This window comes from Cetorhinus maximus, chromosome 13 (assembly GCF_964194155.1).
Source record: "Cetorhinus maximus chromosome 13, sCetMax3.hap1.1, whole genome shotgun sequence".
Taxonomy (NCBI): Eukaryota; Metazoa; Chordata; class Chondrichthyes; order Lamniformes; family Cetorhinidae; genus Cetorhinus; species Cetorhinus maximus.
In genome coordinates, this window is record NC_135891.1 from 92,347,982 (window position 1) to 92,369,138 (window position 21,157).

General features: G+C 43.1%; 1 protein-coding gene across 1 annotated transcript; it reads right to left on the minus strand.

Moving 5' to 3' along the window:
* Positions 1-3,657: 3,657 nt before the first annotated feature.
* Positions 3,658-19,430, minus strand: LOC144688818 (ras-related protein Rab-11B-like). Its single transcript, XM_078555785.1, has 5 exons — positions 19,260-19,430; positions 12,690-12,885; positions 11,273-11,466; positions 6,162-6,242; positions 3,658-4,400 (listed from the first exon to the last, which is right to left on the minus strand). Exons 1-5 carry the CDS (start codon positions 19,297-19,299, stop codon positions 4,258-4,260), a joined length of 654 nt encoding a protein of 217 aa, XP_078411911.1. The 5' UTR covers positions 19,300-19,430; the 3' UTR covers positions 3,658-4,257.
* Between the last annotated feature and the right edge of the window lie 1,727 nt (positions 19,431-21,157).

Consider the following 21,157-nt stretch of genomic DNA (forward strand, 5'->3'; position numbering starts at 1 on the left):
TACCTAAGCCCTAAGCTCTGGAATTCCCTCCCTAAACCTCTCTACTTCTCTCTCCTCCTTTAAGACACTTCTTAAAACCTACCTCTGCTTTTGGTTATCTGTCCTAATATTTTCTTGTGGCTCAGTGCCAAATTTTGTTTGATAAAACATCTGTGAAGAATCTTGGGATGTTTTAGTACATTAAAAGTTCTATACAAATGTTGTTATAGAAATGCCAGAAGTTGCTATTGTAAATGCAGCTCCAGCATTATATATAAAAAAAAATTCCCTTTCTTTCCAAAAGTGATTTCTTACCAAATTAATTAATTAGCTGTACCTAGGGCAGGACCTTCCGGTTGGCGAGCGGGGGTGGGGCCCACTTGCCGACGTGTCAAATGACGCGGGGTGACGTCGGGCTGGTGTCCCGATGTCACTGCATGTCATTTAGATTGTGGGTTTGGCAGGCTGCGCCAAACTGTCAACGGCCACTTAAGGCCTTTAAAAATGTAATTAAGGTAATTAATGGACCTGCCTGTCTAACCTTAAGGTTGGCAGGCAGGCGAGGAGGCCAGGCGGCCTTTAGAAAAAGCATGAAACCTCATCCACGGGCGGGATGAGGTTTCATGAGGGATTTAAAAATGTAAGTATGTTTCAAAATAAAAGATATGGACACGTCCCAACTTGTGACAGTGTCACTTGAGGGGACATGGCAGCGAAATTTTTTCTCAGCTTTATTTAAAGTTTAACATCTGAGCCGATCTCCCTGAGGCAGCACTTTGCCTCAGGGAGATCTGTGTGCTCTTTTGCGCACATGCACGAAAGAGTGCACTTCCGGCTGAGGGAATCCCCCCCGCCTGCACAGGGGCGCTTCCTGGCGGACGTCACGCTGGGTGGGCCTTAACTGGCCCACCCATGTAAAATGGTGGCACGCCCCCAACCGGGGATGCCGATCGGGAACCGGCCCGCACCCGCTGCCGCACACCCGCCCCCCCGATAGGGGGGAGTATGTTGCCCCTAGTTTTACTAATGATGACCTTATTTAGTTTTAAAGGGAGTGAAATTTCCTTTAATAAAGGAAAATAAGAGACCTGGACTTCTTGTCTTGCAATTTTCCATTTTGTAAACGATTTAGTGGAGAAAAAAAAGCTGAGAAAATTAAGCAACTGAAATTATATTATGTAACAGAAATGCAACCGGACATCATCTTTGTGTTATTTCCTGTTAAGAGTTCAGGTTTCTTCACTATGGGCTATCAGTTAGACAGCTGTATGCCTGTCACCTATAGTTGTACAAAGAAAGTGAATCCCTTTCCCCTGCATTTCTGACCTGGGAAGAGTGTTCCAATATGCAAATAATTTAAACAGGCAGTTTAACTTGAAACAAAATAGAAATGCTTGTGAACATGAGAGGAAACCAGGCAAGATTACTCAATGAGAAGGCTCCCAATGGGGTTGCTGCTATAGAAGTCAAACACCAGACAATGGCAAAGGGCACAGGCTATTTGATGAATGAGCAGATCACTGTTCATCTATGTGGTGATCCCACAGATGAAGAATTAATTGCCTCTCACTATCCACAAGCAGGTCTAGAGAATGGGTAAAAACAAAACACTGCAGATGCTGGAAATCCAAAACAAAAACAGAAATACCTGGAAAAACTCAGCAGGTCTGGCAGCATCGGAGAAGAAGAACAAAGTTGACGTTTCGAGTCCTCATGACAAGGGCACATGGTGCTTTATTAATTTGCAATGGTTAACCTGTTAATTTTGTGACTCTATTAACCGGCAAGCAAATGGATTTTTATTCTTTGAATCTAAATGACATCTAGCACCCACACTACATCTAGGAGAGCTGAGATAAACATGAGAAAGGAATACAAAGTTATGTGGATGTACATTTTGTAGTTCCAAGCAAGATGAACAGTGGCAGCGTCAACTATAAAACCTTTGCAAGCCTATTCAGTTTGTATTTCCTTAAGGAAGGAATTAATTTCGAGTCAGTTGGCACCTTTGAAGAGAGCTAGATTGCTACATTTTGAGAAGGGGGATTTAAGATTAGAGACATTTACAGCATAGCTTGAATTTTGTTTTAGAGGGGGTAGAAGGAGGAACTGAATGTTTGTAAAGTTGAGGATTAACAGGTGATGTGAGAATCCAAGATAGAATAATCAGACATGGGATGGACCACACATGGAGTAAGTGGGTTTGAGGGCTTGATGGGCTGACTTTTCTCACTCTGCCTTCTGTTCTTAAATCAAGTCAGCTCATTGAATGCAGTTATCTTATGCAAGGGACCTATCGAATGCGCTCACTCCTGCAGTATGCAGCATCAGGCATTTCTTTCCATGGCAATGTATTATTCTGACAATTGCTAACACTGTCCCGGTCCCTAAAGATTGTTCCACACCAGTTTAATTAACACTTACACATATACAAGTCACTAAATAGGAATACAATCAACCCATTTCTAAGTGCGCATGAACATATAAGATGAAGCTGTTCTTTGTTGAGCAACCTCAGAGAGGCTACAGCCTAGTAGAACATGGGGAAAAAAGTCATACTGGTGCAAAAAGGACTAATCTTCTGAGGTTTTGACAGAGTGGAGGAAGTTTTCCTGCCCTTACTGGCCTCCATTTTCTCTTCCTGCAGTGAAATGCCACACATGTACCTTCCACTTCCCTGACACTGGTCTACTTTTAATTTCATACTTTGTACTTACTGAAAGTAGCCATTTCTTAAGCTACTTTCAGCTGGAACTCCTCCCTCAGCATCCCTGCCCTATCACCACTCTTCTTCCTTCAATACCCTCATTAAAGACTCTTCTCTTCAAATGTGTTTACACTCACCTGGCCTCCATCTTCTTTCTGCTTGCTGCTCACCACCCAGTAAAGTGCTCTGAACATCACTGTCTGAAGAGCCCCATAGGGCAGGATCTTTAGGTCGGCAAGTGGGGGGTGGGGCCCGCTCGCCAACGTGTAAAATGACGCAGGATGACGTTGGGCGGAACTCCCAACGTCACCCCGCGTCATTTCCATTTTCAGGTCAGCGGTGGCGCAGCTGAGTCAGTTGTGCGCCCGCTGACCTGTCAACGGCTTATTGAGACCAGTTAATGAAACAATTTAGGTAATTGACAGGGCTGCCCGTCCAACATTAGGGTTGGCGGGCAGGCTGGGAGCCCTGGCGGGCTTCAGAAAAAGCGTGAAACCTCATCCATGGGCGGGATGAGGTTTCATGAGGGTTTTTAAATATTTTATAAAGGTTTGGGTTAAAGTGATGGACATGTCCCAACTCATGTGACAGTGTCTTAGCCTCAGGGAGATCAGTGTGCTCTTTCACGCGCATGCGCAAAACAATGCACTCCCAGCTGAGGGAATTCCCCCCACCACCCGCACAGGGAGCGCATAGTGCTCCCTGGCGGACATCACGCTGGGCGGGCCTTAATTGGCCCACCCAATTAAAACGGCGGCACCCCCCGATTGGGAGTGCTGATCGGAGGCGCGCCTGCCTGCACCCACTCCTGCACTTCCCCCCCACCCCCCTCCAAACGGGGGGAAAATTCTTCCCATAGAAATATAAGTTGTTTTATGAACATGACACATAGATGGGCACGAGATATGTTCTCTGATACAGCAGCTTGTTTACTAATAAATAAATACAAGAACAGGCTGAGAACACTCCTAGAATTTCACAATACAATTATTTTTGAATTTTATTAACTATAAAACTGCAGCAGTTATGCAATATAACAAGTATTTCACCAACTTTTTTCTGGATAAATAATTTCTCCTTTGAAAATTATTTCAGGTTATTGCCTTGTGGTTTCTGGTGGTCTGAAACTGAATAATTCCAGGTTTACACTGTTCATCCAGTCCCAGTTGGAATTGGAATGAGACAATCCCAATCTCACCTCCTTCAGGCCTTAAGAGCCACAGAGAGGCAAAGCTTTCATCCCTGCAACTAGGCACCGAAACAGAGAGGGAAAGCATTTCAGCTGGCTCTGCATAGCTATTTTCAGCTGAAACTAAGGGGTCGTAAACCTATCATTGTTTTAGTAACAGCATATTTTCAGGCCTCGTGGAGAGGGATCGCATGCTATCACCACTATGTTTCAAGCAATTAATTGCTAATTATTTTGAAAATTTGAAATATTTGTTCTGTAGTTGCAGCAAAGAAAATCCAAAAGAAACAGATTAAATCATAATGGGCATTGGACAGAAGCCTTCCAAAAACACTATAATGCACAGGCAGGAGTGTGGAACTAGAACAGCAGCTGCAGTAGGTCACATATTCTGGCAACATTGCAGTTTATTAGATTTCTGCCCGTCGCTTGTTGGGGGCACATCGATCTCGACCACATCGCTGCCAGGTGATTCATGAGTCAATCGGTCCGAGATCTGCTTCTGAGAAACTATACGGTAAATTTCTGGAAAAGAAAAATAATTTTAGTTACTCTAACAAAGCCCCATTTGAGATCAATCCCGCAACCGTGTCCAACCAATTTCCCAGACTCCTGCCCTCACCCAGTCCTCTCCAACCCAGAACCATGTTAGGGTTCCCCTTGTCTTCACTTTCCACCCCACCAGCTTCCGCATTCAAAGGATTATCCTTCGCCATTTCCACCAATTCAAGCATGATGCCACCACCAAACATATCTTCCCCTCCCCTTCAGCATTCCGTAGGGACCTTTTACCTCCGCGACACCCTGGCCCACTCCTCTATCACTCCCAACACCTCATCCCCTTCTCAGGGCATCTTCCCATGCAATCTCAGAGGGTGTAACACCTGTCCCTTTACTTCCTCCTTCCTCACTGTCCAAGGCCCCAAACACTCCATCCAGGTGAAGCAGTGATTTACTTGTACTTCTTTCAATTTAGTCTACTATATTCACTGCTCACAACGCGGTCTCCTCTACACTGGGAAGACAAGATGCAGACTGGGCAACCGCTTTGTGGAACACCTCCATTCAGTTCGCAAGCATGGCCCCCATCTTCTGGTTGCTTGCCATTTCAGTTCACCACCTTGCTCTCATGCTTACATTTCTGTCCTTCGCCTGCTGCAGTGTTCCAGTGAAGACCGGTGCATGCTTGAAGAACAGTGCCTCATCTTCTGAATGGGCACTTTACAGCCTTCTGGACTCCACACGGGATTCGACAACTTCAGACCATGAACTCTGTCCTCCATTTTATATATTTTTTCCCCTAGTGCTAGTCTGTAACTTGTTCTCATGTTTTGCTTCCAAACAGCGCTGACCTTTTTTCTGCTATTAACACCTACTCTAGACCAGTGCTTTGTTCATTTACTACTACTATTACCACTCTCTTTGCCTTTTGTTCCATGACATTTTTGTCATTTTAATCTCCCCCCCCAATCTCTAACCTATCCCTGACCTTTCCTTTTGCTGCAACTGCCTTTCCCCCTTTTTTCAACAGTATAAAACCTATCACATTTCTACCTCTGTTCAGGTCTGAAAAAGAGTCATATTGGATTCAAAATGTTAACTCTGTTTCTCTCTCCACAGATGCTGCAGGACCTGAGTGTTTCCTGCACTTTAAGTTTTCATTTCAGATCTCCAGCATCCACAGCATTTTGCTTTTATTTCCCCAATTGAGATTAATTGACAGCAGAAACTAGAGTGTGAACAGAGACCTTGCTCAGCAAGGATGCAGACATTCTTTTTCACACAAAATCATTACAGCGCAGAAGGAGGCCATTTGGCCCATTGTATCTACACCGGCTTTCCAAATAAGTAATTCACTTAGTGCCATTCTCCCTGTAACCCTGCACATTCTTCTTTTTCAGATAGCAGTCTAATTCCCTTTTGAATACTTCGATTGAACCTCTACCACACACACAGGCAGTGCATTCCAGACCTTAATCACTTGCTGCGTGAAAAAGTTTTTTCTCATTTCGCTTTTGCTTCTTTTGCCAATTACTTTAAATCTGTGCCCTTTTGTTCTCGATCCTATCACGAGTGGGAACAGTTTCTCCCTATCTACTCTGTCCAGACCCCTCATTATTTTGAATACCTCTATCAAATCATCTCCTCTCAGCTTTCTTTTCTTCAAGGAAAACTGTCCTGACTTCTCCAACATATTTTCATAACTGAAATTCATCATCCCTGTAACCATTCTTGTGATTCTTGTCTGCACTATCTCCAATCCATTTCCAATGCTTTTGATTTTACCTGTCAAGATATTTTGGAACGCCTCCTCTACATTAGTTGAATCCAAGGCAGATGTTTCAATAAATGAAAGACAATTCTTCTCTACATGTGAAGGAAACAGAAGAAATCTCATTAGTCTCAATGATCCTGGAAAATCAGATAGAAACCCCCTCAATGTTGGCCCATGTGAACAATCTAGAGATCAGTAAGCTTCAGAAGAATCTATTCATGTGGGGTTTTGTGAGTATAGTCTGTGATTTATAGTGGAAGAAAGATTAGGGTGAAGGTAGATTTTGTTCAAATACCCTTCCTTTTTGCACCAAAAAAACCCCAAAAGTTTGATATATGTATGCATTTCATGTCAGTCATACTCTTAGCTGAAATACTTCAAGTCTCACATACCGTCTAATGCAGATTTTTTTGCAAAGAAAGGTTAATATGAACACAAAGGCGAACATTGAAATACTCCAAAAACAGAACATACCAGAGCCACAATATCTCAGTTCAACTGTGCATGAACCCACTTACTTATAATTAAACTTCGTAATCTTAGAGTGACACACACCTTCATTGTGTTTTGCAAGTAGTACTAGGGGAGACTGACTAGTAACATATAAAAGTTATGGGATATGTCGCCAATCAGATTTCACACTTTGCATAAAACAGTAAAATACCTAGATGCTTAAAAAATGTACATTTAAAAAATATAGGAATTTGTTGCTGTGATAACCTAGTTTCTACCAAAGGAAAGGGACCAAGCGCTGTCAATTCAGAGAAGCTTCCAACACCAGTTGCAAACAATATCATGATATTTAGATCAACTCCACACAGAAAGTAACTTTAGTGGTTTAAAGGGACAATCAGATAGCTACCAATAATTCAACAGGCCCAAGACTATCAGTAACAATGCCACCAGATGTGCAAAAAAACATATACAATATTCATTGAGACTTTTTAAAAAGTCAGAATTGTCACCTCAAAGAGACCTGCCATACTAGGTCTCCAGAGCTTGGCGAGATCACAGACAGGAAGGAGCCTTTGCATCATAATGGCAGCTGAGACTTCTGGGTTACCAAAGATGTGACCTAGCATCGTCTAAATCCTAGGGAACGACTTCATTGGCCAGGTCCCCTGCTCATAGCACAGGAAACCAGACCCATTGTAATCCATATAGGAAAAGGGGTTAATGTTTTTAGTTAATCTAAAACTTCAATAATTTCACACACAGACATCCTTGTCTCCGAGATTCATTGGACATGATATTTGAACAGGTATGCACATTCTACCAGAAGATTTGGGGGTTTGTTATGTCAGGTACCTGCAAGTCACAGATTATTGTAGGTAAATATTAGATTATTTTTAGTGTACATTTATGCCACCAGGAGAATCCAAAGAGATGGAAAGAGTTGTTAATTCCTTTAAATCATCTGAACAAATTTAAAATGTGCAAAAACAGCTCATTACATTTGTAGGAAGTGAGGGTGCCACAGTATTACAAAGTTCTTCGTGAGAGATGCAATTTCTAAGCCTCATTCATGATCTCGCACTGGGACTTATGTCTTTGTCTTCTTTCTAAACACATACGCTTGCCCGCAAAAGAGGCCAATGCTTTTCCCAAAGTTTACCATGAACCGTGGCTCTGGCAGTCATGGACAGCCAGCTCATGCTGGATTGTGGATGATGATGATATAACCATCATCTTCTGTAAGTGCTAATGATCAGATCTGCATTGCTTTTAAACATTGTAAAATTTCAGTTCGGTTTTCTTCATGTTCTTTGAATGGTTTATATTTACAATGGAAGGTTAGTGAAAGATTTGTAAGGGCTGTGATTACACATTTCCAAGATTATTTAGTAAGGTGCAAATGCCTAATGTTTTATTCGACCAAGTACCAGCCCTTCTGCACTCAGCAGGTTTTCCAGCTTTGTTGACTTTTATCTTCCCATTTCAATATAATCTTCACTGGATCACTGAACCGAGGGATTTATTAATGTTTCCTTGTAGAGTATTCTAGTTTAAGTATTGCCTAGATTTACATATAACTAAGGGATTTTTCCCAGAGGGTAAAAGAGGTCAGCAGTTCCTATGCTGTTAATGTTTTGGTTACAAGGAGCTGTTTTCTTTTTTGACTATTTTGCATCCATCTTTCCAGGTTTTTTGTTCTATATTGGTTTATATTTTTTAAAAAATGTAACTCGAGTTATATACCAAATCTCTTAAATTTTAAGAGTTTGTCTCTAGAAATGCATGCTGATAACGCCCAGGTCTACCTCGCCACCACCTCACTCGACTCCTCCACTGTTGCTAAATTATCAGTTGCTTATCCAACATCCAGTACTGGATGAACAGGAAATTCCTCCAGTTAAATATTGCGAAGACTAAGACATTGAGCTGCATTTTCTGGTCGGCGAGTGGGGTCAAGGCCCGCTCGCCGACGCATAAAATGACGCGGGGTGACGTTGGGCATGCGTCCCGACGTCACCGCGCGTCATTCTGATCTTTAATTCGGCGGGTGCGCACTGGAGTCGGCTGCGTGCCCGCCAAACTGTCAACAGCCCCTTAAGGCCTTTAAAAAAGTAATTAAGCCAATTAATGGACCTGCCTGTCCAACCTTAAGGTTGGCAGGCAGGCGAAGAGCCCAGGCGGCCTGCAGAAAAAACATGAAACCTCATCCACGGGCAGGATGAGGTTTCATGAGGGATTTAAAATGTGTCTAAAATTTTTAAATAAAAGTAATTGACAGTGTCACATGAGGGGACATGTCAGGAATATTTTTTTCTCCCTTTAATAAAGTTTTCAAACTTGAGCTGAGCTCCCTGAGGCAGCACTTTGCCTCAGGGAGATCTGTGCGCTCTTTTGCGCGCATGCGCGAAGGAGCACCCTCCCGGCTCACGGAATACCCTCCCACCTGCACAGGGAGCGCACAGCGTTTCTGGGCGGATGTCACGCTGAGCAGGCCTTAATTGGCCCGCCGACGTAAAATGGCAGCGCGCCCCCAACTTCGGGGGGGGGGGGGCGCCGATCAGGAATCCGCCCGCCCACACCTGCACAACCCCTCTGACGGGGGAAAATGCTGCCCATTTATTTTCAGTCCCCAATCCAAACTTCATTCTCCAGCTACCAACTCCATTACTCTTCCTATAAACTGTCAAGACTAAATCAGACTATTCGCAAACTTGGTGTTATATTTGACCCCGAGATGAGCTTCTGACCACGCTATCACTAAGATGGCCTATTTCCACCTTCATAACAACATCTGACTTTGCCCCTATCTCAGCTCATCTGCTGCTGAAACCCACATTCATGCCTTTGATACCTCTAGATTTTACTATTCCAATGCACTTCAGGTTGCTCTCCCACATTCTACCTTCTGTAAACCTAAGGTCATCCAAACCTCCTAACTTGCACCAAAATCCTGTGCTCACTGACCTCCTAATCAAGAAACTTCTGGATTTTAAAATTCTCATTCTTGTTTTGTAATCCCTCCATGGTCTCACCCTTCCCTCTCTCTGTAATCTTCTCCAGTCCCACAACCAACCAAGACACCTGCGCTCATCTAATTCTGGCCTCTTGGGCATCCCTGATTTTAATTGCTCTACTGTTGGTGGATGTGCCTTCAGCTGTCAGGGCCCTAAACTCTGGAATTCCCTCCCTATACCTCTGTCTTGTTTCCTCCTTTAAGACACTCCTTGCAAACTACCTCTTTGACCAAGTTTTTAGTCATCAGACTTAATATTTCCTTATGTGACTCAGTGTCATATTTTGTTTTATAGAACTAGATTTTATGGATCCCAATGGGTGTGTTTTCAGGGGTGTTTTATTTTGCATAAAATACAAGGGGTGGCAAGCTCACGGCCTTCCCACCCACCCCCCACCCAGTCCCAATAATACGGTGGGTGGGTGCCAAAATCGGCAGCCCACCTGCCATTTTTAAATAAATAATTAATGGGCAATTGAGCTTGTTACCAAGGGAATTAACCTATATTCATGCTGCCCATGCCATACAATAGTTGGCATGGGCAAGTGGGAGGAAGTGAGAAGCCCGCTTTTGAAAAATATTTTTTTGCAAAGGTGGGAAGGAAGTGGCGGGGCCCCAGCATTCGGGGGCCCTTTGCACATCAGGGCCTCCCCACCCCAAGATATTACCCCCCACCTTTGTTCCTCTTCGCTGGTCTCCAAAACTTACCCTTCAGTGCCCTCAGCCCCTCATTAGGCTGCCCAATCCCTCCCCACCTAAAAAGGCCCAACATACCTGGCTCTGACATCCATCTTCTGTTCTTCGTGGAGATGCTTGCTGTCCCAGCAGAACCCACTGTTCAGTTCTGACACTGCTGGCCAATCAGATTTCCCAACAGCTCTCGAGGGTGGGACTTCCTCCCACTGAGGGACAAAAGTGCCACTTAGCCTGTTTAGCTTGCTAGCAGCACATTATTGCTGCAGGGCGGGCTTCATTTTGGTCCATCAACTCCTGGCCAGTTCTTGGAATGGGGGCGGGGTGTGGGGGTTGGTAAGCGATTGGGTGCCCCCACCCCATGAAATTCCACCCATAATGTTCCTTGGTACACAGTTTTACGTTAAAGGCTTTATATAGGTTGTTTATTGATGAAACGATAGGGTTGGCATTACTGACACTGTCTCGGTTTGAAATGAGTGAAGGTAAGGCCACAATATGTAATTGTACAACAGGGTTTAAAAGCTGCAGAGGTGCAATTCATGGAATGAGTGAAATAGAAACCAAAAACCCGGTCTTAGAGACATCGATGAAGCCCATCTTAGGTCTTAGTCTGACCCCAGAAGTAAACTCTGAGTTGTCAGATCAGGGCCTATGAGAAAACTATAAAGGGTTTCCTCAACGGAACACAATAAATCACATCTGTGAGCATTTAACAACTTGATAACTCAACATGTTTGAATCTGTGCCATAGCAGCTAGTCAGTGTTATGCAGGTGCTACTGGCGCCAGAAGTAAAGAGGAAGGGGTGGTAAGAAGAGAATAAAAAATGTCTTATAAAATTCACCAACACCTCTCTGCACATTATTCTGTTCCACAGCCTCCCACCAGCTCTGAGCACAGTATGTAGAATTAAAAAACTCAGAGGTTCTAGATTGCTTCGAGCTACCAAGTGACTTACCAGCAAAGGCACGCGCCTCATCTGTTGGAACAGCTCTCAGATGACGGAGGTCACTCTTGTTTCCGACCAGCATGATGACTATGTTGTTATCGCCATGATCACGCAACTCCTTCAGCCATCGTTCGACATTCTCATACGTTAGATGTTTGGCAATATCGTAAACAAGCAGAGCACCAACAGCCCCACGGTAGTACCTGAGAGCAGAAACAACTCAGATTGTATTAGTCCTCACTCTTGCTCACCTGCCGAAACCTGCAGTATATGTGGTATGTGGAACTGAAACATGAGTTGTCTGCTATGTTACTTGGCCATACAGAACAGGAACGTGCCTCTTCAATCCCTGATCTATGCTGAATTAGCTGAGCTGAGACAGGGGTAACAATAGAGGTGCTACGATTGCCTCAGTGCTCCAGTGTAAGGAGAGGAAAATCAAGTTTCCTGCTCCTTATCACTGTCAGTGACCCAGTTAGAAAGCATGCTGATGAACACACGTTGAGATTGGGGTGGAAATTGATGCTCCTGCTGTCGTATAGCTTCTTGACATTGAATATCCAAGCCCACACATGTACAATAGACACTTTGAATGAAACAGGAGAAGGCAGCTGGTGCCCAAGGCATCATGCCCCAGCGAGTGTCAACACCTGTGGAACTATTCCCAGAAATGCCCAGTGCTTCAAAACGAGGATAGGAGAAGGAAAAGACCTACTACAAACTGTAATTAATCAAGGAGAGACTTACACCTGCTAATCACCGCTGCAGGTTTAGCTATTGCAACAGATTGTGTTTGTTGCTTTGAGGAGACATTGTGTCTTTTGCACTATTACTGCGTGCAACATCACTTGTGCTTCAAGTTTGTTATTATTTATTGACTTATGGGAAGTTCTAAGTTGTGGAGTTTGTATTTCTTGTCTTTTTAAAAAAGCCCTGCACCAAGGGGAATCAGAACTTGCTCATTCCAGGCTATTCATATTTTTCGGAAGGTGGTATATAGTGACATTGCAGAAATATGGAGAGCATCCCAATAGTGGAAAATTGGCCTTGGGGATATTAGGGAGATAGAAGCGGTGGTGGTGCGTTACAGATCACTCAGTGGGTACAAGTTGCTGTGGCAACATGCACTTTTACACATATGTTGTAGTCTGGAGCTATAGGTAGTGATGGTAGAGGCTCCAACATTCTTCTGGCTGACCAGGAATCTCTCACACAATTATAGCCCATCATTGGCATGTGTTGGAAGGACTTGAAGATAAGCAACCTGTTTGGCCCTATTATGAATGCACCTTTCTGGGCCATTAAGTGCTGGGGTGAGAATCAAACCCAGAGCTCCTGACTCAGAGGCAGGGATGCTATTCACTGTGCCGCAAGACCTTCCGGAGATAGAGGTAGGGGGAAGAAAGTGATCAAAAAGGATGCTTACGCTGAAGTGATGGCACGATATCGCTCCTGTCCCGCTGTGTCCCAGATCTGTGCTTTAATTGTCTTTCCATCTACCTGGATACTCCTGGTGGCAAACTCCACTCCAATGGTGCTCTTACTCTCCAGGTTAAACTCATTACGTGTGAACCTAGACAGGAGATTGCTCTTTCCAACCCCGGAGTCTCCAATCAGCACAACTAGAAAGGAAATAGTTGAAATTGTTACTGTCAGAGTCAAATCTCATGATAAAACCATTATAAAAGGACTGAATGCATCATTTACAGCTGTTCTGTTCTCTAGCCTCCTTTCACTAGATCTGCATATGGTTCAGACCATCTCTAGTCCAGAGGATGGGAGGCCTGCTACCAAGCCAATGACAGTGTTCCTCCACCACCAGCTGCTGAGTTCCTTACAAGAGTAATTATCATTCATCCTCTGATTTTTGCTCCGACTTCACAAGGATGTGCCTGGCATCTTTGTCTTCTCCCCTAATGCACTGCCATGTGGAAACTTAGAATTTGGGCACAATCCCATGATGCTGCTCTCTTATATGATTCTGATCCATGGATGCCCAGAACCCTTCTCTAATAGTATGAAGTATGGTATTGTAGAAACATCAATTACACCATCAACACTAGAGTCACTGCTCACAGAGCACAATACAGTCACAGTTTGATTAAAGGCTATATCTGAATCAGTTTGAAATTTCAGCCAAAGTAAATAAGCAATAGAAAAACTTCAAACGTGATCACCATTTAGCTGGGACTCTGGGCAAATATCAAGCAATAGCACACAGCAGCACGGGGATTTATATTTTCTCCCCATAGTTTTCCTAAGTTGTAAGTTTTCCTAAGTTTTTTTCCACTCTCCTGTACTTGCTGTCACACATGTTCTCCAGTAAGAGGGAAGGTCAGATAACACAAGCCACAACAAGCTACTTAAGGAGATACTATGGCTGATGACCAAAAGCTTAGTCAAAAAGGTAGACTTTAAAGAGTATCTTAAAAGAGGAAAGAGAGACAGAGTGGTAGAGAACGAATTTCAGAGATTAGAACCTTGACAGCTGAAATTACAGCTGCCAACGGTGGAATAAAGAGAGGCGGTGGCGTAGCAGTATTGTCACTGGACTGGTATTCCAAAGACCCAGAGTAATGTTAGAATCCCACCATGGCAGATGATGAAATTTGAATTCAATAAAACTCTGGAATTAAAAGTCTGATGATGACCATGAAACCATTGCCGATTGTCATAAAAACCCATCTGATTCACTAATGTCCTTTAGGGAAGGAAATCTGCTGTCCTTACCTGGTCTGGTTCACATGTGATGCCAGACCCACAGCAATGTGGTTGACTCTTAAATGCCCTCTGAACAAGGGCAATTAGGGATGGGTAATAAATGCTGGCCTAGCCAGTGATGCCCACATCCCATGAACGTATAAAAAAAAAGATTAAAATCAGGGAAGCACAAGTGGCCAGAATTGGAGGAGCGTCGGGATCTTGGAGAGTTGCATCTCAGACACCATGCCCGTAGCAGTGGTAAAAGTTCAGGTATACCTATGTGAATAACTTGATGCAAAGAATGGTAACAAGATCTAGCAAAATATTTGAATCCCCAACAATAATGTTCTTCAGCATGATGAACACAAAATTCTACCATACTGAAAAACATTCAAGTTCCTGACTGGAAATTTTGGCAGTTCCTCAATTTTCTAAAGCTTTCTCTTTGCAATTCTCCACTATATATATGACCTTCATTTTGGTTGCATATTTCCCTCATGAGAAAGAGCATAGTTGTGTTTTTCTGCAGTGAGTCTAAGCCCTGTTAATGATTTTGGGATGTAGATCTGTCCAGGGTTCACTCTGAATTTCACTCTCGGCATCAGTGAACACAGCTGAAAAACAGATAAAGTGAGAATTGGTCCCAGCCAACATTTGGGAACCAGCTGTGGCTTTTAAATTACATAATAAGAAAGGGCATCCAACAGGTTACAGTCTGAAGCAGGCTCACAGAATCAGCTGGTTACCAAGGCAAAGATTCTTATTAATAGTTTAAGATTGGGCTTCTTGTTAAAAGCAGAAACCAGATAAATTCACTAGGAGGCTAGATCTTTTATCAATGCTCCTTTCTTTTATTATATTACAGATATGCATTTGAACGTTAACCTGCTTCTGTTAGGCAATTCAAAGTGGGCCCATGTAAGCAGTTTGAGCTCCCTCAATGGCTCTGGGGGAGAGGGTGCACCACCTTGTGTGGTATTAAGCCAATTTCAAATTGTGCTCTGTTCTATGTTAGTTTAGCAACAATTGGCTTGAAGTAGGGAGGAAAACATTAGCCAGGGTTCTTGCTCTTGATTGCTATTCAGTCCAGCAGGTGGGAAGTGCTTGCAAAGACATCTTGTAAGGAGGGTAAGATTAGGCTTTGAGATCCCAAGATCAAATAGCCAGTCAACACTCACTGTTAAAGCACACACATGAAGACTGGCCACTTAACTGAGTTATGAGAGGGAAGCTGGTACCTGCACCAGCAAAGGTTTACAGTAAAATAATGGCCACAGTCGTCAATTATTTTTAAAGAGGTTAACACATCACTGGTGACACAAAGGCAAGCAAGCTGCTGTCTGGTAAGGTCAGGCTGGGGTTAGCTGATAACTGAGTAAAGGAAGGCTGATTATGCAGAATTCTGCCTCCATCCTGTCAGGGGTCACAAGGTGTCCGTTACAGATTGCAGCTGATATTTATTAAAATTTAAGACAGGAAATTTAACAGCTATAAGATTACAAAATTACCAGACTGCAAGCTTCATTATTTGTAAAGTGTTTATCACCTCATTTTACCCAGAGAGTGGTTAGAATGTGGAACTCACTACCACAAGGAGTAGTCATGTTGAATAGCATAAATTAATTTAATGTGAAGCTAGGTAAACACATGACGGAGAAAGGAACTGAAGGATCAGTTGATAGGAATAGATGAAGAAGGGTGGGAGGAGGCTAGTGTGTAGATAAATGTCGGCACAGACCTGTTGACCTGAATGGCCTGTTTCAGTGCTGTAAGTTCTATGTAGTTACCAAAGTTAGTTGTGTTTATTTATGGAACATTTGTTCCCCGTTTTCCCTTCTTTAATTTTCCACCCTAATTAGGGGCTGCTGATGCCTGTTGTAGAGTCCCTAACCCTTTCCCAAAATGAGATCAGTTACAGAAAAGGCATCAAACTCAGGATCATCCAGTTTGTGTGCCTCTGTTCCATCACTGAAGTCTTTACCCATTTTGGCATGTAAGGCATCCAATGTTAATTCCATGACAGAACATTGCAATATACCAGGGAGCATTACATTAATGCCCTGAGGAATAAAGTGTGTCCTACCCATTAATCACTGCAAGAAATATAGAAATGTACCAGCACAAATTTATAACCTTGAACAACTCAATTTCAAATGATTTTCTATAGATGGAACTATTTTTAAAAAAATCCAGAAGCAAAATTTATGTTAATAAAACGAAGATTGAGGAAATACACAACAGGCCTGTTTATATCTGGGACAAAAAGACAGCTTAATATTACTTCAGGTGAGAACCGTTTGTCAGGGTAATGTACTGAGACTGTTAAAAGTAATTTTGAATGCATAAGCCACAAACTGGAAATAATGCACAGGATATGTGACTGGTTGTCTGGTCCTGCCCAAAATCAGTGGACTTTTGGCTGGGTCACCAAACCTCCAGCGGCAGGTCTCGTCACAACAGGGCCAGAAAATCCCGGCCTGGGAATTTTATGGTGGCATCAAGGAGCCCTAATAAAATTGAAGTCAATGGAAATCAGGGAGAAAACTCTCCACTGGCTGGAGTCATAGTTAGCACAAGGAAAGATGGTTGTGGTCATTGGAGGCCGATCATCTCAGCTCCAGGACATTGCTGCAGGAGATCCTCAGGGCAGTGTCCAAGGCCCAACCATCTTGAGCTGCTTCATCAATGACCTTCCCTTCATTATAAGAACTGGGGATGTTTACTGATGACTGCACAGTTTTTATTACCATTCACAATTCCACAGATAGTGAAGCAGTTTGTGCCCACGTGCAGCAAGTGATGGACAACATTCAGGATTGGACTGCTAAGCGGCAAGTAATATTCGTGCCCTACAAGTGCCAAGCAATAATCATCTTGAACAAGAGAGAATCTAACCATCTCCCTTTTAGCTTCAACCGTATTATCATGGTTGAATCTCCCAATATCAACATACTGGGGGCTACCTTTGACCAGAAACTTAACTAGACAAACACCCCCAGCACCTAGAAGAACAAGGGCAGCAGATGTATAGGAATAGCGCCACCTGCAAGGCACACAACATCCTGATTTGGAAATACATTTCCATTCCTTCACTCTTGCTGGGGTAAAATCCTAGAACAGTAACAGTACTGTGGGAGTTCCTTTGCACACAAACTGCAGCTCAAGAAGGTGGCTCACCACCATCTTCCTGAGGGAAATTAGAGGTGGGTAATAAATTCTTGCCTTGGCACTGACACTCACAGCCCTTGAATGAATTTTTTAAAAAGGACAGGATATTCTGACTGCAGTCAGCTGGAATATTGAATTTAAACTACCATGTGTGCGAAAACCAGAAATAACTGACTGTAGAATATAATTAGGAATCCGGGAGGCAATATCTAAAAATGAAGAAATTGGAAAATTGCACTGGAGGCAACAGCCAGCTCCTTCAGGAGAGATGGAGGGAACCTACATGAAAAGATGGCTATCCCCTTACCGTGAGCTCTAAATTGCGGCATGGCAGAATTTTCTGAATTCTTTTTGAAATAAGCACAAAATGCTAAGAGACTCTTGTCTCACTCAGTGTCCTGTTTTGGCTCAGAATCAGTTGTTTAATTTCTCCTTTTCACTTAACCTCTGTTGGTTCTGAAGATACGAGCAAAGCATCACTAGATAAAAACAACAGGGTGGAGCATTTCACACACCAGATGGCTACACACCAGAAATAAACACACAGCACAGAGCCAGTTCCAAAACAGTGGAAACAAAGCAATACCAGACTATGCTGGAAGAAACCATGATACATCAGATATGTAGGCCTGTCTCCTAGCTCACAATCTTTCACCAAGGGGAAAAGTGGTGTTTTGAGGAAAACAACATCATGCAGTGAGATGGTCAGCTTGTAGAATCAAAGTTACAACAACAACAATGGTGGTATTGACATTCACAACCCCAGGTTCAGAGAGGCCATTCAGCCCATCTAACTTAAGCTTTGATAGTAACTTGCAACCCCCCCCTCCCTACCCACCTTTACAGCATCTAAAGGTCTCTTGAATTCCAGAGTTCTGTCTCCACTACCCTACCCAGAAACCATTCTCAGTATCAATAACATTTTGCCTGAATGAATGAGAAGTACACTGGAACCTAATCTGACTGAACCCAGCTGGGATGGGTGAGGACAACGATGAGGTAAAGATAAACTGAGTGCATGAAGCAGTATGGGCTCGAGTTCCAGGAAAACACTGCATTCTACAAAAAAAAACGATATGCATGAGGAAGGCAATACAGCCCATAATAGCTAATCCTGAAAAATTAAACCTACAGTTCCAACTCCATTACAGTATCTAACCATCTATTAAATAACTCCAAAGTTTTTGCCTCTATCATCATACCTAATTGTTTCACGTCAATCTTTCTGTGCAAACAAGAACATCAAATCTTATGTTTGAGGTGTGCTGTTTTAAAAAATTTATAAATCTTGCTTCTTCTCAGCGTGACTCTTGTGGTCTCCTTTTCAATTGTCAACACTTACCATTGTAAACTGCCATGTCAACATTCCCAATTAATGTTATGTCAACGATAATTGCAAGACAGTGACCACTAGGTGATTATGAGTTCCTGAAGTCTCTCACCTTATTCTACTGCCATTTTATAAATCTATATTAACAATCGACCAAGCCTGTATGTTAGCACACAATATCAAGTTCAGATCCCAAGTGTCCTTTTGTTACACCCCCGAGTTAGCTATCTGGCAGAAGGCTTATATTATAATGTGACAAGTCTACACTGACATTGCAAATGTAGACATGTTAGCAGATGCACATATATATACACTGATATATGAAATAACCAGCAAAAGGAATTGAATTATTTTTTTTCTCTTATAGAGCCGAATCCTGAATCAAAATCGTTTTCTTACTCCAGCAAGGACAGGAAGGAAGCTGTCAATACCAAACCCCACCCACCCGCTCCTCAAGGTGTCACCAGCTCATACATTATCAATTTAAACCCAGAACCAGGATCAAGTGATGGAAAATTACTTTTGATAAAAAAGGTTTTAAATAATAAGCCGCAGGGATGAGGCCGCTTAATTGCATTTGTCCTTTAAATTCGCTCCGTTAAGACAGATTCGGGGGCATAGCTTGGGTCCGGTGCAATTCCCGATTCTTTGCCAGCAATCTGCACCACATTTTCTTCCTGAAATAACACGGTAAAGCGTCCGACGGGTGGCGTTAGTAGGAGGCATCCCCCAGTGCCGAGTCAAACGGTTTTATTAATGGGTTCACCGGCTGCTACACTGATCTTAAAATCTCACCTTTGAACAAATAATCGTATTCATCCTCTCTGCTCCCCATCTTCCGCCACTTTATTGATTTTTAAAAACACTCGTTCACTCGCCTCTCCGCATCGGATAAAGAAGTCATCAAGATCCTGGTTTCTGCCGAAGCTCAAGCTTCGGAAGGAAGCCGAGATCTTCCGGGATTGAGCATGAGGAGGCAGAGCCACACTTAAAGCTGTACTGCCTCTGTACCCACTGACTATGCGACACAAAATGGGGAAATACTGTGATCGCCCAACCAACTTTACTCCTGGAAATTTTATGGAGACTTTAAAAAAAATTATAACGAGAGATTGCATGGACCCTTGTTTGGTTTCACTCTTACCTATGGGGGTCACAGATACAATATCCACAACAATACCTTCTCATCTTGTCCCCACACCAATGCCCCTGGAGTGCCCCAAGGCCCCCATCTCTTCCTCATCCAAATGCAATCCCTTGGCAACACCCTCAGACATGTGGGCTGATAACATACCACCTCTCTCAACTCCTCGACTGCCTTTGTGTTGTCAGACTGCTTCTCTGACATCAGTCTTGGATAAGCCAAAATTTCCTGCAGCTAAATATTGGGAATACTGAAACCATCACCCTCAGCTGATAAACAGATTCCATATTCTGGCCACTGATTCCATGCTCTTCCCTTGCCACAGGCTGCACCAGATTATTGGTAACCTCAGGATCCCCTTCAACACTGAGCTGGTCTTCCAACTCCATATTCTCTGTATCACATAGGTTGCCTACGTCCACCTCTGTAACATTGCACATCTCCATCCTGGTTTATCTCATCTGCTGCTGAAACTTTCATCAATTTAGTTGTCACCTTTAAACTTGTCCCAATGTTCTTTTGGCCAATTTCCAATCTTTCAGCTTCCATAGACTTCAGATTAACTAGTACGATGCTACAAATATCATATCCCTCACCATCACTCCTGTATTCAATGACCCACATTGGCTCCTGGGTTCCCCTAGACTCAAATTTGTTATAATTCTTGGGGAGGATTTTCCGGTCCCAGCTGCCACGGGGATTGTCACAGGCAGGGCAGAAAATTTGTTAGACCAGCAAAAAGTCTGTTGAATTCAGGTGGGAGTTTCCAGTTCTTCAGCGGGTGGGACCAGAAAATCCCGCCCCTTGTGCTTAAATCCCTTCATGACCTCATCTCACCCTATCATTGTAACCTCTTCTAACTTCCAGGAATTTTCCATTTTTTTGACTCTGGCTTCATGCATCCCTTCCCCCCCCTCCCCCCCCACCCCCGCCCCCGCCCCCTCTCTGCCTCACTATCGGTGCCATACCTTCAGCTGCCTGGGCCATACACTTAGGAATTGCTTCCCTAAATCTTTTAACCTGTTCACCTTCCAGTCCTCCTTTAAGACGATACTTAAATCTCATTTGTTTGACCAAACTATCAATCATCCCTCCTAATATGTTCTTCTTAGGCTCAATATTCATTTTCATTCTGATTAAGGCTTTGTGAAGTACCTTGGAGCATTCTTTTCTATGCTAAAGATGCTATATAAATGTAAGTTATTGTTTTATTATTGTTAGGATTTCCTTGTACTCATTATGTTAAGGTGGGAGGGGTGGGGTGGAAAATTCTGGCCAGTGGGCAGGATTTGGATTGTACAGACTAAACTGAACTGAGGTTAAATTGACATTGAGTTTTTTTTTAAGGAAAGGAGGTTGAATGTAAGGGGAAAATGACTTCACACTTGTAGTCTTTATTTTGTGTTCAGCAAATGTTAGAAAGAGAAAGATAGAGAGAGAGACTGGGATTGGAAAGAAAGATGGGGAGTCAGAAGAAGATGAAGTATAGCCCAGATTTTGTGGTAGTACTGATGGCAAATCTGTTAGTGTTTGCCATCATTACTCCTCT

Bases quoted from the DNA above. Each gene is read 5' to 3' on its own strand.
- LOC144688818 (XM_078555785.1), bottom strand. From the start codon at position 19,299: ATGGGGAGCAGAGAGGATGAATACGATTATTTGTTCAAAG. The intron at 11,467-12,689 runs GTAAGCATCCTT...TTCTGCTCTCAG, and splicing joins TATCGTGCCATCACTTCAGC to GTACTACCGTGGGGCTGTTG. The intron at 6,243-11,272 runs GTAAGTCACTTG...CTTCACATGTAG, and splicing joins TGAGGCGCGTGCCTTTGCTG to AGAAGAATTGTCTTTCATTT.